The sequence below is a fragment of the Pseudophryne corroboree genome, chromosome 4 (assembly GCF_028390025.1).
Source record: "Pseudophryne corroboree isolate aPseCor3 chromosome 4, aPseCor3.hap2, whole genome shotgun sequence".
NCBI classification, from domain to species: Eukaryota; Metazoa; Chordata; class Amphibia; order Anura; family Myobatrachidae; genus Pseudophryne; species Pseudophryne corroboree.
In genome coordinates, this window is record NC_086447.1 from 294,612,429 (window position 1) to 294,629,021 (window position 16,593).

General features: G+C 43.7%; 1 protein-coding gene across 1 annotated transcript in view; it reads right to left on the minus strand.

The window, feature by feature from the left end:
- LRRC31 (leucine rich repeat containing 31) overlaps window positions 1–16,593 on the minus strand; it is an 85,418-nt gene that overhangs the window by 40,602 nt on the left and 28,223 nt on the right. Inside the window, exons 5-6 of the mRNA XM_063919599.1 lie at window positions 6,280–6,447; window positions 4,790–4,957 (exon numbers count right to left, since the gene is read on the minus strand). Of these exons, the coding sequence (XP_063775669.1) occupies window positions 4,790–4,957; window positions 6,280–6,447 (336 nt within the window). The remainder of the gene's footprint in view (window positions 1–4,789; window positions 4,958–6,279; window positions 6,448–16,593) is intronic.

The window sequence follows — 16,593 nt, forward strand, 5'->3', positions numbered from 1 at the left end:
TCTAAGCAATCTGACTAGATTGCTTAGAAATTAAGCACGGATCTCTCGTGTGTATGCCCCCCAGCGATAGCGATGCGTGGCCCCGCGCATCACTATCGCCGGTGCTCAATCTAGCAGGTCGCTCAGTTTAGCGCTGTGTGAAGTGAGCGCCCCCCCTGTTCCCTATCCCCTCTCTCAGCACACATTGCGGTGAGTGCTGAGTGGCGGGAGAGATGTGTGCTGAGCGGTCTGTGATAGATCACTCAGCACACATCTCTAGGTGTGTACCACCCTTAAAGCCCTGCCCTGGGTAACTGCTAAATTAGGGATTTTCAGATACTGGTTAATCATGTTCTTCCAGGCTTGATTTACGTCTGCAAATGAAATCATTCAATGTAAAACATGATCCATTTATGTCATGTAGGCCCTGGGGACATCTTTCCTACTATGTAATTACGTGACAAACAGCTGGTAAACAAGAGCAAGTAGGTGCAAATACAACATTTGTATATAAACACATTTCACATTATTAATTCCATATTGCAATCAATTAAAACAAATGTGTATGCTTATAAATTGGAAGCACATGCAGCACAAAGGAATGCTCACATGACAACTGGCCGGTGTTATATCCTATAAATCCTAGTTATACACTGAAGGTCAAATGCTTGGAACAATATACAGTAGGTGTGTAGGTCTTTTCCAGTAATCATCTCTTTGATTTTTTCCACATGTAGAACAAGTCTGACAGGTTACAACTGTAGGGGGTTGTTTTAAACGGTTTGTCATAGAGATGCAAATTAGTTTGCCCTGATGGACCATTGCTTGAAGTGTAGTTATGAATTTCTTTGGGTATGTATGCACATAAATAACTATAAACTATACACATAAGTAATTATAACTATATACATAACAAGTAACTATAACTATGCACATAGGTAACTTTTAACAGATGCCAACTCTTATACAGAGGCTCATAGAGTGCTAATATTAGACTTATTAGTTCTGGAGGCTGACTAGGGCTGTCTCTACTTTCACAAACTTAACAAATGAAATACACAATTTGACCAATGAAGCATAACATTATATTGGCCTATCATTTATATAGATATTATACATTGTGTGGTTATGAAGCGTTGGATGCAAATGCTATTGATAACCATTTCCCCCTATAATTATCTCTTTTTATTACTACATATGTCCATGTCAAGAATTCTGACCCACCCACAGCCATGGCTATTGAGGAATATTTTATGCTAATGACCCCTTGTGCTGTTGTTGAAAGCATGTAAGCACACCCAAAACACAATTTGGGAATCCTACGATCACCATAAGAAATAGACACGCGATCATTTGGAGGTGGTTCATTTGCAGGCGCTCAATGTATGGCGCAAACACCCGGTTATTCGCGTTACCGCCTCTGTACTAATTGCTACAAATTGTCTAGCAACCCATCTACTCTTAACCAGTTATGGGATAATCAAATTTTCCCTCAGGCTTGTCCCTCTCCTGCACTACCCATTGTATCTCCAGAGGTGTCAGATTTGTGGTGGACGTGTTGGAGGGCGCTGACTGCATTTCTCTAGGGGACCTGCAGATAAAGTTCTACTTTCCTGAGGTTATTATGTTTAACTTTCTCCTTTGAGTCCCTCTGTTTAGGGGCGGATTTAGGGGTGAGGGCGCCCCTAGGCACAACAGTAACGGCTGCCCCTTGCCTGAGTAAATGTAATTATTTTTATTGATTGATGATAGACAATTTCATAGAGTAATAAAAAAAAAGCCACTATGACATTTTTTTTCTTTTTAATTACGTGTACATTTTTAATAAGGGGCAGTCTGTGCATGTCCTATCCACTTACATTCAGTACAGTAGAAATATTTTGCAGCTAGTGGTACTTTGTAGTCGGACAGGGCCAACGTGTCTCACGTGCCTAATGGGAAATTCGCTACTGCCTCTGTTACCAAAAACTCTTACAATTCCGCATGATCTCTCTACTATACAACTCCCCGCTCTTATCAGTACAACAGTCTACTCTTGCTGCAAATTCCAGTGAGAGGAAAATCTGGGTCTGGGTACTGGGAAGAGACACCTGGTCCACTATTCAGGAACAGATTGATAGATCTTCCGTATCTACACTGGTTAAAGGGAAATTCTATTAAATCTATTACCGCTGGTACATGGCTTTATTTATAGTTCTGCCTTTCCCCTTTGTTGGAGGCGCTGTGAAAAACTTGGTACCTTTAATCATATTTGGTGGACCTGTCCAAAAATAGTTCTATTCTGGTGTTTGATTGCGGACCTTCTGATTGCTGTATTAAATTCCCCCATAAATGTTAACCCATGGTCCTTTCTCTTAGGTCTCCCCTTTGAGTCCTTAGATATGAGGATAAATCTGGAAACTAAAGAATCCTGCTCCTCCCTCTCTTTACCCTGTTTTCGCTAGACCGTGGTACCTAGGTGCAATGAAGAAAATCACAGCTTACCTTAACTCCAAGTTGCCACAATTCCTTTGGGTTAAGGAACCTGGAATACCTATGCTAATCTATCAGACCTATTGTTTTGTTCCTATCGTTATATTTTCAGGCCACTCCCTCTCCCCCACCCACCTACTATATGTTCCATGCTGCACTACATAGGTAAACTGTATTCCCCAATTCCCCAATTACTGCTGCGATTTGAATTTAGTGATTGTGCATACCTCCATACTCTTCTGATTTTTGCGGGACAGTCCTGTATTTTGGACACTGTCCCGCTGTCCTACCGGCGGGCCACAGTGTCTCTCGGTGGGGAGGGGGCGGGGGGGAGTTGGGAGGCTACCTGTCACTCAATTGAATAGATGCTGTGCGCAGCGTTTATTCACAAGAGACAGAGGGACTGGGGACATGACTATTAGCTCACAAAGCGCTTGGCATGCCCCCACATTGACTAAAACTGGACACGTGGCTTGAGATCACAGCATTCCCATGAGCCACGCCCCTTTTGCAGAGGTCATGCCATTTTTTCAGGCGCACACGGCGCCCCACGTTGCTGCATATGAATGATGGGAGGTACAGTATGTGATTGTGTATTTACTGTTTTTACCACTGCAGCGCTTTGCTCCCTTACCATGTACTGTTTGTTTTCTTTTTTGTTATTGCTACTGCACATTTTTGAAACTATAAATAAAATATTTTTTTTAAAACAACATTTATTGTACAAAATGTGACCTGTTATGATAAGGATCAGCAGCAAATTCTGATCAACTTTACCTGTCTGATTTCCATCCATTTATGATAATAGTAATGTTAATGCTGTGACCTATTATCTTAGTGATATTAGCAATTGGTTTGATGCAATAAAGTATATATATGTCCATTTAAATTTTTAAAAGGGAACATTGTTTTTAACTTAATAAATACTTACATTTTTATTTTGCCTTTGCATCTTGGTCTAATTAAATTTTTACATTGTGAATGCACTGCAACTTCTTTAGTTAATACCCCTTTCACACTGAACAAATAACCCGGTACCGACGCGACATACTGCCGGTCGACACGGGTAGCTGTGCAGTGTGAAAGGGCCCATGGCAATTTCCCGGGTCGCCTGACCCGGTAATTCAACCCAGGAATAAAGCAGTGTTATTCCTGGGATGAATACCAGGTAAGTGGCAGTGTGAACATGTTGCCGGGTCGATGCAACCCAGGACCTGTTCACTACACAGGGAGAGGCGGCGCGGAGATGAGCTCATATCCAGCGCCGCCCCCTATTATGCCACAGTCCCAGCCCCTGTTTATCAACCCGATCCGGCAATATGCCGAGTTGGGAAGGCAGCGTGTAGAGTCAAATGCCCGGTCCCACCCGGTAAGGACCCGTTTCCAATCACCGGGTGGGACCCAGCATTTGCGATGTGAAAGGGGTATATCAGTCCAGATATATACTGTATTGTATATGAAGTGTGTACTGTATTTTTACCATTTACCTATACCATTGAGAAGCTCCACCTTCTGGTGTAAACCTGACACATATGTTACTGTTCTCTCTAGGAGTAAAGGAAGTGCATATGTTACTATGGCCAGGTACACACTACAACGACGAGCAATCGGGCCAATGGTCGGGATGATTTCCTTTTGTCCTGGACCATCCCTGCCTGTAGTGCACGCTAGCCATACTGTATGTAATGAACGACGAGGCAACATCTTGTTCTGTCCTTCATCACTCTGCATCGTGCTGCACACGATATCTTCTGGTTGGTTGTGCAGCACGGCCGACCAAAAGATGACGCATGCAACCCATGGGAGCGCGCAATCGGGTATACACTTTAGGCAATATATAAGATTTGTCATTCCGATACAGCAAATTGTGCATTTTGCATTTGTGGTTAAATTCTGTCTAACTCAATATGAGCCCATGTATGTATAAATACATGCTCTAACACTGAGGTGCTAAGACAAAGAAGATCTGGATATTACCAGGCTAAAATAATCTGTTTTGTATAGGAAACTCCGGTGATCATGGCATCATCCTACCTGTCATGTGAATAGATCTTCGTATGTACGTAAGTGTCGAGGATCGCTACTTACAAGTGTGCTGCGTGTGTCCTGGCTCAATGATGTTCTAGGAATAGAATACTATAGAAGTGTCGTCTGACTAAGAATGACAGCAGTGGCCTAATTAGTGTATTGTGAATTACTCCTTGTGTTTTGCAGAAAATATTGGTCATAAATTATGCTCCACATGTACCAGCTTTTACATTAAATTATGCTTTATATATTCATTTAAAAAAAACACCAAAACCAATTAGAAAAATAACAAAAAAGTATAACTACTAACTCAAACACTGGATGCTGTCCTGATGTAAGCCAGTGGAACGGAGTTTTAACACACACAAACAAGTGCAGTTTTTGAGTTTTTCCGTGATATTCTTGATTACACTTCCAAGCTCTTTGTTCTCTGATAAGTCCAAAACTTCCAATTTTGGCATTCTGCTAACAGCGTGTGCTAATAAAGATAAAAAAAATAAGTCTTATTTACTCAAAATAAAACAGTATTGATTACACATACATTTTCAACATATGCTGTGGGGGAAATGTAATAGCTTATGATATGCAGCATCGGAGAAGAGTCCTCCCATTTTTTTTAAAGTGCCAATAAATTAAAAGTTGGTTTTGCCTTTTAAATTATTGCAACTTTAAAAACACGGTCAGACTCACCGGAATCTCACCGATGCCTGCCTGCATCTCGCAGGCTATTATATTTCCCCCTGTATGTCTATCTGCTGGAGCAAAAGCCTTATTTCTTTTTTTTATATAGTCCTGGATTGCGCTCTGAAACATTATACAGGTAAATTGCTGATGGGTAGACTAACTTGGAGTAGGAGTTCTGTTTTTAGGGGGATGTAGTTGGATTCCAGGCGTTCAGGATCCTGGTAGTCAGAATAGCAACGCCGGAATCCCGACAGCTGTCAGAATGCCAACACCGGAATCCCGATACCGGGAGGGTTAGGGTTAGGCTGCAGGGGGTGGGGGAGGGGGGAGGTTTAGGCTGCAGGCACCCTGACTGCCGGGATTCCGTACCCAACCCGTTTTAGGCGTGTTTGACTGCTGTCAGAGCACATTTGTTAGGAACCTTCATTTTCTGCACATCTGTGAAGGGATATAACATCCTCTAGCCTATCATATAAATCAGAATACTTACAATCGCTCAGACATTTTATGTAATGACTGTACTGTTCTTGAGAAAAGCATTGTGAGGACAGGACTTCCTGTAAGACGGGCAGTGTTATTATGTCAGTATGGAACTGGAGTAATGCAATACACACGACTGGGGGTGCATTATTTATTAAAGATCGTTTTCCCAGAGCCAGTATTGATGGCTGGATTTAAAAGAGCAATAGAAACACCAAAAAGAGTTTTCGTCACTTTACGAAGAAAACGACAACCAAAAAAAGTCCAAAACCTCATGTCGACCTTTTCACCTGTCGACCTAGTACATGTCGACCTCATGCATGTCGACCTAATGCCCGTGTCAACCTTCAGTGGTCGACCTAATGACTGTCGACTTAAGTTGAGTCGACCCAACGACCCATACCCAGTAAAACACACGTCAATATGAGATTAAGTTCAGAGACACATGCTTAGTGAGAGACGTAGTTATATCTAGGAATTGGCTGCAACATTATTAAATGATTCCAAATTACCTTCATTTTAATTAATTGTTGTCTACAAATCAATCATAATTTTGGTAGAATAAATGTAAAAGCAAAAGAAAAATATAGTTAATAATTGATTTACTGCGCTGCATTAAGAAATAAATTGAGTTACCTAATGAGTCACCATCTTTTGTTCGAAGGTTGCAATCTGTTAAATTTAATATTTTTAATTCCCATTGGTCTGACAAGTGCTGAGTAAGAGTGGACAGGGCCCCTCCCAGATCACTGTTCCATGATAAATCCAGTACCTGTAGATCAGGAATGTAGTGCAGAGATTCCCCTGTAAGGAATAAACATAATAATATTGTAAATCATTAGGGATCTTAATACTCACATAATCAACAGCAGTTAATACTGTTCTGATCTCTGACTGCAATCAGAAATAAATGGTTTGAAATACCACTGTTCATCATTTCAGCAAACAGCAGTGGCTCTCAAACGCTGTCTATTGGAGCTTGGTACATTTTATTATTGAGCCGCCCCCATAGAAACAGACATAAGTATTCCCACCTAAATAAACCCTGGAGCAATCAATTGCTGTCGGAGGACATATAATTCATTGGAATCCACCTGCACTACAGAAAAACAAATAGAGTCGAGGGATGTGGGGTAAGATCTCCCCCAACCTGGCTTCTATAGATTCAGGGACACCGACATTTGGGAGGACTCATCAATCATATTATGAAGCCCCCTTGTAGATATTGTGAATACATACTTTTCCGTAGATAGGCAAGAGGAACTACAGCAGGCATGTCCAAACTGCGGCCCTCCAGCTGTTGAGAAACTACACATCCCAGCATGCCCTGACACAGCTTTAGCATTCTCTGACAGCAAAACTGTATCAGGGCATGCTGGGATATGTAGTTTCACAACAGCTGGAAGGCTGCAGTTTGGACATGCCTGAACTACAGTATGTGCCCAATCATGCTAATTGTACCTGTACACACGAGGTACCCACATATGAAAGAGATAAGTGCCATGCTTTAAATACTGCCCCTTAGTTGCTAATGTCTGGTGATTGCCATAAAATATTACCCTGTGCTACAGAAAACATTTTCCATATATGGGCAGGAGGGCACATAACTGTGCTTGTACATGAGGTGGCCAAGGGTGTAGCTACCATAGGTGCAGAGCGTGCAGCTGCTATGGGGCCCAGAGATAGGAGGGGCCCAACTTCCCTGTCGAAGATACATGTGTTATATACACTTTCCCCTTTGGGTTATATGTTTTATATACATTTTACCCACTGGGTGATACAAAGAGGCACTTAGCAGAATGAGGCTACGCTGTGTTTAAATGTAAACAACAACAGCTAATTCCAAATGAATAAATTTAAAATTCACAATTTCTGGCGCATGATCATTTATTAGATCATGTGATGATTAGTTACATGACCTATCTACAGTTTAGCCGGAAGAGATAAACATTTGTAATTATAGCACTTCTGATAGTTGAACCGGGTGTAGTACGGTATGCCGGCGCTCGGACTCCCGGCGACCAGCATACCGGCGCCGGGAGCCCGACCGCCGGCATACCGGCAGCGTGGCGAGCGCTAAGGTGCCCCTTCCGGGCTCGCTGCGCTCTCCACGCTGTGGGCACAGTGGCGCGCTAAGCGCGCCACACTATTTTATTCTCCCTTCAGGGGGGTCGTGGACCTCCACGAGGGAGAATAGCTGTCGGTATGCCGGGTGTCGGTATGCCGGGTCTCGGGATTCCGGCGCCGGTATAATGTGCGCCGGGATCCCGACATTCGGCATACTGAAGACCACCCGTTGAACCACATGTTTGTGTATAACAAGAAAGTGTTTGCATGGCCAGACATATCGGCTGCGGCGCACCAGCAACGCCCCTGGATCTCTAGGTTGCTAGATGTCTAAAAGCTGACGGCACGCGTCGTCGCGCCCATCATGTATGCGTCACCATGGCAACACTGCAGCGTGGGTCGTGTCTGTATCAGGAAATATAATTAAGTGCGCCGGCGTCAGGGGTGTACGTTCACATCATGTCAGTGTGGAGTAGTAAAGTATATGGAGGGGGGCAGATGAAATAGGTTGTCATGGTGATCTTCGGACGTCAGCGCATGTGCAATTAGATGTAAAACACATTACCCAGGGTAATATATACCTCTCTTAATATTGAACATGAATTCATGTTATATATTTTATGCAGACATTTGTGATTTTTTATTAAATTGTCAATTTTAAAATGTATTCATTTGGAATTAGCTATTGTTGTTTAAATTTAAACACAGCGCAGTCTCATTCTGCTTTACTCTTTATGTATGTGGGAGTGACTTCCCTCTGACGTTTGGCTGCAGCTTGACAAAGGATCTCATACACCCAGCGTCCGAATATACCTCGGTATAACCTTCTTCTTGCTTACAAACTTTTGCCATGGGGCCTACAATATATCTACTTATGCCCCTGGACCTGCTCAGGAGGGCGTTATACTGTTACAGAATATGAACTTGGGGCACAAATGTGGCATAATATGAACTGGAGACACTGTATGTCATAATATGAATTGGGGGTACTGTTGCCTAATGTGTACAGGCAGGCATAAAATGTGACATGATGTGAACTGGGGCACTACTATGGTTCATAAAATAGTGCAATATTATGGGGCATAAAAATTAACAACTGCTGCAGAGTGGTGTCTCTCTAGAAGCTTTGGGACAGGTCCCCTTCAAAGTGTTGCTATAGGGCTCACCAAGTACTGGATACGCTCCTGGTGACGGCACAGACATTTTAATATACTGGGGGAGAGCATATTGTGCACATTATTTCACAGATGGCGGATCTAAAGGTCAGTTCTTGCATCTTGTGTAAATTAATAAAAGCAGCAGCCTCCTCATTTAATGCAATAGGTTCTCTAATTTAAAAAGTGGTAGACCTTGTTGGCCTACTCAGGGGCGCTTTAAGAGTGAAGGAGGCCCTTGTGTGCAGCCTCCCCCATCTAGACCTCCTCCTCTCTGCCGGCAGCGCTGTAGAGCCTGAGCACTAGAGTAAGTATTCAAGAAATGGGGGCAGCATGTGCATGTGGGCCCCCCTGTGTGTACCACACACACACTGCACCCATTTGAATGCGCCAGTGGACCTACCATATTATTCTTGCACACAGCAGGTATTTAGAATCATGCTTTTTGTTTTGGATAGGTGTGTTCATATCAGAACCACACAGTATTTCTTGAAATTTGTTAAGAAATGTCCATTTTTGTTAATTTTGCTTGAATAAGTAAAAAGAATAATGGTATTTTCTGAAAATACAAAGTCTTAAAAAAAATAGCATTGTCCGATGTCACAAATCCCCAGGAGAGTCCAATTGGGGTAAGCCATTCTGCGATGATGTTCCTCAGTTTCCGTAAGAGGTTGACAGCTGTGTGCCTCTTGTGAAAAGCTGTGGTACAAAGCGTAGCCTGCCTAGGAACGAGTTGGCGTTTGCGAGATGCTTCTACTGGTGCCGCCGCTGCTGTTCTTGCTGCGGGAGGCAATACATCTACCCAGTGGGCTGTCACAGTCATATAGCCCTGAGTCTGCCCTGCGCCACTTGTCCACATGTCCGTGGTTAAGTGGACATTGGGTACAACTACATTTTTTAGGACACTGGTGAGTCTTTTTCTGACATCTGTGTACATTCTCGGTATCGCCTGCCTAGAGAAGTGGAACCTAGATGGTATTTGGTACCGGGGACACACTACCTCAAGAAATTCTCTAAGTCCCTGTGAACTAACGCCGGATACCGGCCGCACGTCTAACACCAACACAGCTGCCAAGGCCTGAGTTATCCGCTTTGCAACAGGATGATTGCGAGCAAGATGAAATATCACAGCAAAGGACTGTTGGACAGTCAATTGCTTACTGGAAGTAGTACAAGTGGTCTTCCAACTTCCCCTCTGGGATGATGATCGACTCCCAGCAGCAACAACAGCAGTGCCAGCAGCAGTAGGCATTACACTCAAGGATCCATCGGAGGAATCCCAGTCAGGAGAGGACTCGTCAGACTTGCCAGTGACATGGCCTGCAGGACTATTGGCGTTCCTGTCTAAGGAGGAAATTGACACTGAGGGAGTTGGTGGTGTGGTTTGCAGGAGCTTGGGTACAAGAGGAAGGGATTTAGTTGTCAGTGGACTGCTTCCACTGTCACCCAAAGTTTTTGAACTTGTCAATGACTTCTGATGAATGCGCTCCAGGTGACGTATAAGGGAGGATGTTCCGAGGTGGTTAACGTCCTTAACCCTACTTATTACAGCTTGACAAAGGCAACACACGGCTTGACACCTGTTGTCCGCATTTCTGTTAAAATAATTCCACACCGAAGAGGTGATTTTTTTTGTAATTTGACCAGGCATGTCAATGGCCATATTCATCCCACGGACAACAGGTGTCTCCCCGGGTGCCTGACTTAAACAAACCACCTCACCATCAGAATCCTCTTTGTCAATTTCCTCCTCAGCGCCAGCAACACCCATATCCTCATCCTGGTGTACTTCAACAGTGACATCTTCAATTTGACTATCAGGAACTGGACTGCGGGTCCTCCTTCCAGCACTTCCAGGGGGGCGTGCAAATGGTGGAAGGAGCCACCTCTTCTCATCCAGTATTGGGAAGGTCAGGCATCGCAACCGACACAATTGGACTCTCCTTGGGGATTTGTGATTTAGAAGAACGCACAGTTCTTTGCTGTGCTTTTGCCATCTTAACTCTTTTCAGTTTTCTAGCGGGAGGATGAGTGCTTCCATCCTCATGTGAAGCTGAACCACAAACCATGAACATAGGCCAGGGCCTCAGCCGTTCCTTGCCAATCCGTGACGTAAATGGCATATTGGCAAGTTGACGCTTCTCCTCAGACGCTTTTAATTTAGATTCTTGGGTAATTTTACTGAACTTTAGTTTTTTGGATTTTACATGCTCTCTACTATGACATTGGGCATCGGCCTTGGCAGACGACGTTGATGGCATTGAATCATCTCTGCCATGATTAGTGGCAGCAGCTTCAGCACTAGGTGGAAGTGGATCTGGATCTTTCCCTATTTCACCCTCCACATTTTTGTTCTCCATTTTTTAATGTGTGGAATTATATGCCAGTAATATTATTATATCAATAGCAATGGCCTACTGTACTGTACAACTATATACTGTTGGTTACCAAAATGCTGCACTGTACTACTATATATACTGCTCACAAAAATGCAGCACAGATATGGAATGGATACTTGCAGTGACACAGAGCTGCAAGATACAGCAATGGCCTACTGTACTGTACAACTATATACTGTTGGTCACCAAAATGCTGCATTGTACTACTATATATACTGCTCACAAAAATGCAGCATAGATATGGAATGGATACTTGCAGTGACACAGAGCTGCAAGATACAGCAATGGCCTACTGTACTGTACTGTACTGTACTGTACAACTATATACTGTTGGTCACCAAAATGCAGCACACTGAGCACAGATATTTGCAGAACACTGAGCACAGATATGGAGCTTTTCAGGCAGAGAACGTAGATATTTGCAGCACACTGAGCACAGATATTTGCAGCACACTGAGCACAGATATGGAGCTTTTCAGGCAGAGAACGTAGCCACGTCCTCTCCATTCAATCTCCAATGCACGAGTGAAAATGGTGGCGACACGCGGCTCTTTATATAGAATACGAATCTCGCGAGAATCCAACAGCGGGATGATGACGTTTGGCCGCGTTCAGGTTAACCGAGCAAGGCGGGAAGATCTGAGGCTGCCTCGGAACCGTGTAAAATAGGTGACGTTCGGGGGGGTTCGGATCTCGACAAACCGAACCCGCTCGTCTCTAATAATTTCCAATTAAAAAATAAACCAAAACATGTATAAAGTTTCGAATAAATACGCAAACCACTTGGGAGTGTGAGGAAGGGCAGGTATTGAACCATTTCTTCATAAGCTCACGTACATTACAAACCAATGACAGTTGGGCACATGATACAAAAAACAAACAAAAAAACCCCCTCTAAAACACACTCTTACTTTTATGGATCTATGAATTAGCCTACACACAACACATACAAACACACACACACACACACACACACACACACACACACACACACACACACACACACACACGATGAATACTTCTAGCTTCAGACAATGCTATAGGTCAGGACACATTACACTATGTTTTCTTTTTAATAACTTATTATTGTAGTTGACTTGTAAGACACTGCAGTGCTAAGTGGTGGGACTGATAATGTATCATACATAGTGGTATGTAATGTGCCTCAGCCTGGCTGTCTTCCATTTATATAAAGATCAAGCCAAAGTAAATGGACATCTAAGAATACAACTCAGAGTAATCCAGTTACATATTTATTTTCAGGGTGGAAGTTGGATCATGTTGAATATTGTGCAGCTAAGAAAATTATGCCTCTCCCACACCTTCAATGTCAATATAAGTGCTTGGGAAATACAGCAATAAATAATGTACGTTCTCCAGAGCTACATATTGCCTGTAATCACTAAATACAGTACATATTTGGGAAGATAAGAAATATACATACAGAATGGGGGAGAACAGAGTTTTTGTATATATGTCAAGATCTGTTTAAGACCTACCAGCAAGATGATACCTGTAAAGTGTACAGTATAACAATGTACGGTCCTTATAGGTAGGCCTTAATCTAAGAAACACTAAAACTAATAAACGTATCTTGAAATAAATGTATTTAATTTTAGATTTAAATTTTGCTCACTACAATGCATAAAATGCCACACAGTAGTATCCCCAATTGATAATATGCCCGTAAATGTCCAAATTAATGATATACCATACTGTAGTGACACAACTGATATGCCAGACAGTAATGTCCCCAACTGGTAATATGTCACATATATCCCCTCAGTTGTGTCCCTTTATATGCCAGGCTCAGAGAACACCCCTTCCCCCCCAGATACTGACCCTTTATATGTTAGCCTCAAACCCACCTCAGTCATGCCGCTTTATATGCCAGTCTCAGAGACCCACAGTTATGCCCATACAAATGCTCAGAGCCCCCCCAGTCAGTGCCTTTATATGTTCAGAACCCTCATATGCCCTTAAGTAACAGACCAGAACCCCCTCCCCCCCATGATCTTGTCTACCTTCACCACTGAAGTAATCCTCTTTAATGAAGGGACATTTGTTTGGCCATCGCTGTCTCTTTCTGCTACTGACACTACTGATTTCATTTACACTTACAGAGTAACTACAGTTACTGGGGGAACTATGCTGCTCTTGGTATTAGGTCATAGAACAGATGAGGGGGTATTTAAGGAATCACAGCATGGTAACATTTAAATATTTTTTAAGGAAACTAAAAGATTGTGTTCCTGATTTTGAGTCAGGCGCGCTGCCAATGTCGGACGCAGTTCAGCATTTTTTTTCTTCTGTGCGTGCGTCCAGACTCCATGTGTACAAAGTTGCAGCTGCAACTGAGAGGAATGGGAGATGCATGGTATTAGAAATGTATTGGAAATGTGTTTGGTATCCCTGGGTGGTGACTGCGAGGTGGCTATTCAGATGTATGGTCCAACTTATGGGCATGTTATGGGACTATTGCAGGCAAGTAGCAGCAGTGGTTGCGAACTCAGATGCACAATTGTTTATATTAGAGGCCATACTCTGACAGAAAATCTGCACCATACTTGCCTACCTGACCCTCTCCATGAGGGAGAAAATGCTCTGTTCCTGGACTTTCCTGGTAATGTATGATTGCCATCACCTGTGGTGAGCTAGTTAATTGATAAGAAAGGTGTTTCACCACAGGTGATGGCAATCATACATTACCAGGAAAGTCCAGGAAGAGAGCATTTTCTCCCTCATGGAGAGGGTAGGGAGGCAAGTATGATCTGCACCTGCCTTGGGGCTGGTGCAAGCGATGGAGCAAATGATGGCTGCATATAAAGATGCACCAGGCAGTCTTTCAGCATTTAAAGATGCTCAAAGTGGGCGTCACAGTCCCTGCACATTCATATGAACAGCTGCACACCAGGGAAGGGCTTGTAGCTGCATGTGCAGAAAGTTATATATACAAATAACAATTAGATGGCTAGAATAATTGTTAAATCAGGAGCACAGGACCCTTAATAACAAGTTGGTCACCTGTGAGTTAATTAAGTATATAAATAGTATTAAGCAGCTCCCATAACAGTAATCTGCATTACTCAATGGGGGTAATTCTGAGTTGATCGCAGCAGGATTTTTGTTAGCAGTTGGGCAAACCAAGGGGGTCATTCCGAGTTGTTCGCTCGCAAGCGGATTTTAGCAGATTTGCTCATGCTAAGCCGCCGCCTACTGGGAGTGAATCTTAGCATCTTAAAATTGCGAACAATGTATTCGCAATATTGCGATTACACACCTCGTAGCAGTTTCTGAGTAGCTCCAGACTTACTCGGCTTCTGCGATCAGTTCAGTGCTTGTCGTTCCTGGTTTGATGTCACAAACACACCACCCAGCGTTCGCCCAGACACTCCCCCGTTTCTCCGGCCACTCCTGCGTTTTTTCCGGAAACGGTAGCGTTTTTTCCGGAAACGGTAGCGTTTTTTCCCACACGCCCATAAAACGGCCTGTTTCCGCCCAGTAACACCCATTTCCTGTCAATCACATTACGATCGCCAGAACGAAGAAAAAGCCGTGAGTAAAATTCCTAAGTGCATAGCAAATTTACTTGGCGCAGTCGCAGTGCGGACATTGTGCATGCGCATTAAGCGGAAAATCGCTGCGATGCGAAGATTTTTACCGAGCGAACAACTCGGAATGACCCCCCATGTGCACTGCAGGGGGGGCAGATATAACCAGGGGTGTATCTAGGGGTCTGAGCGCCCCTGGCAAAGTCAGGGGCTGGTGACCCCCCCTTACACACACACACACACACACACACACACACACACACACACACACACACACACACACACATGCACACACATATTTGAAATAAGGAAGGCGTATCTAAAAAGGGATGTGGCCTTGTGGGGAAGGGGCATGGCCACACAATAGTACTTCCAATTCAAATTATGGTGCACAGTATCACATTACACCGCACAGTAGTGTCCATTACTCACATTACAATGCACACTAGTGTCTCTTATTCACGTTACGCCACACTGTCGTACCCCTATAGAAAACACCGTCTATACAGGGCATGTGGAGAATGCAAATAGAAAATGGAAATGAGGACCAGTGCTAATAAATATATTTCTTATTTTATATGGGGAATGCGGTCAAACCACATTTGCCATTAGTATATCTGATCCTGCCCATAGGTACACACATACAGTAACACTTACATACATAGTCACACACAAAACACATACTGTACATATGATATACAGTACAGTCACACATGTAGTACATACAAATACAGTCACATACATACATAGTTACACACTTATTCACATACATAGTCACACACTAATACACACAGAAATACAGTAGATACTTATACACACACAAACATACATACATAGTCACACACATACATAAATTCAGTCACAGACACACATACAGACAGACTATATAGTGTCACCCCAACATTACAGACAGGGTACGCTGACTGCATGTACTTTAGTAGCTCGTTGTCCTCTCTCCCTCTGCTCCATGCTGCTGGGCTGCCTGGCAGTGAGTGCCGTGCTTCCACTCCATCCACTGCCCTAGCCCAATGCAGGGCAGTGCAGTCCTGGGCCTCAAATCCCCCCCCCCCCCCCACCACCACCACCCTTCCCATAATCCGGCTCTGACTGTACATGGTGACTGTCTGTCACTGCCGGCGCCAGTGTCCAGCGGCACAGCTCCGCACTAGTGATCAATCAGACTCAAAGTAAACTACAGCTCCTAGCAGCCCTTGCTGCCGGGAGCTCCCGGCAACAAGGGCTGCTGGGAGCTGTAGTTTATGTTGAGTCTGATTACAAGCGAGGTGCAGTGCGCTGCTGCCGGACACTGGCGCCGGCACCAACAGACAGTCATCAAGTCTGACAGAACTACTTGGTTCTACCCCCTGGCCATGGATGGCACTGCCAGATGGCGCCCCCTCATTGCCTGGCGCCCCTGGCGAGTGCCATCCTGGCCAATAGGTAGATACACCCCTGGATATAACATTTGCAGAGAAAGTTAGATTTGGGTGGGTTATTTTGTTTCTGTGCAGGGTAAATACTGGCTGCTTTATTTTACACTGCAATTTAGATTGCAGATTGAACACACCACACCCAAATCTAACTCTCTCTGCACATGTTATATCTGCCTCCCCTGCAGTGCACATGGTTTTGCCCAATTGCTAACAAAAATCCTGCTGCGATCAACTTGGAATTACCCCCATGGTTTTGCCCAACTGCTAACAAGAATCCTGCTGCGATCAACTCAGAATTACCCCCAATACACAGAAAGCAAATAAAAAAGATAGAGACAAATGTCAC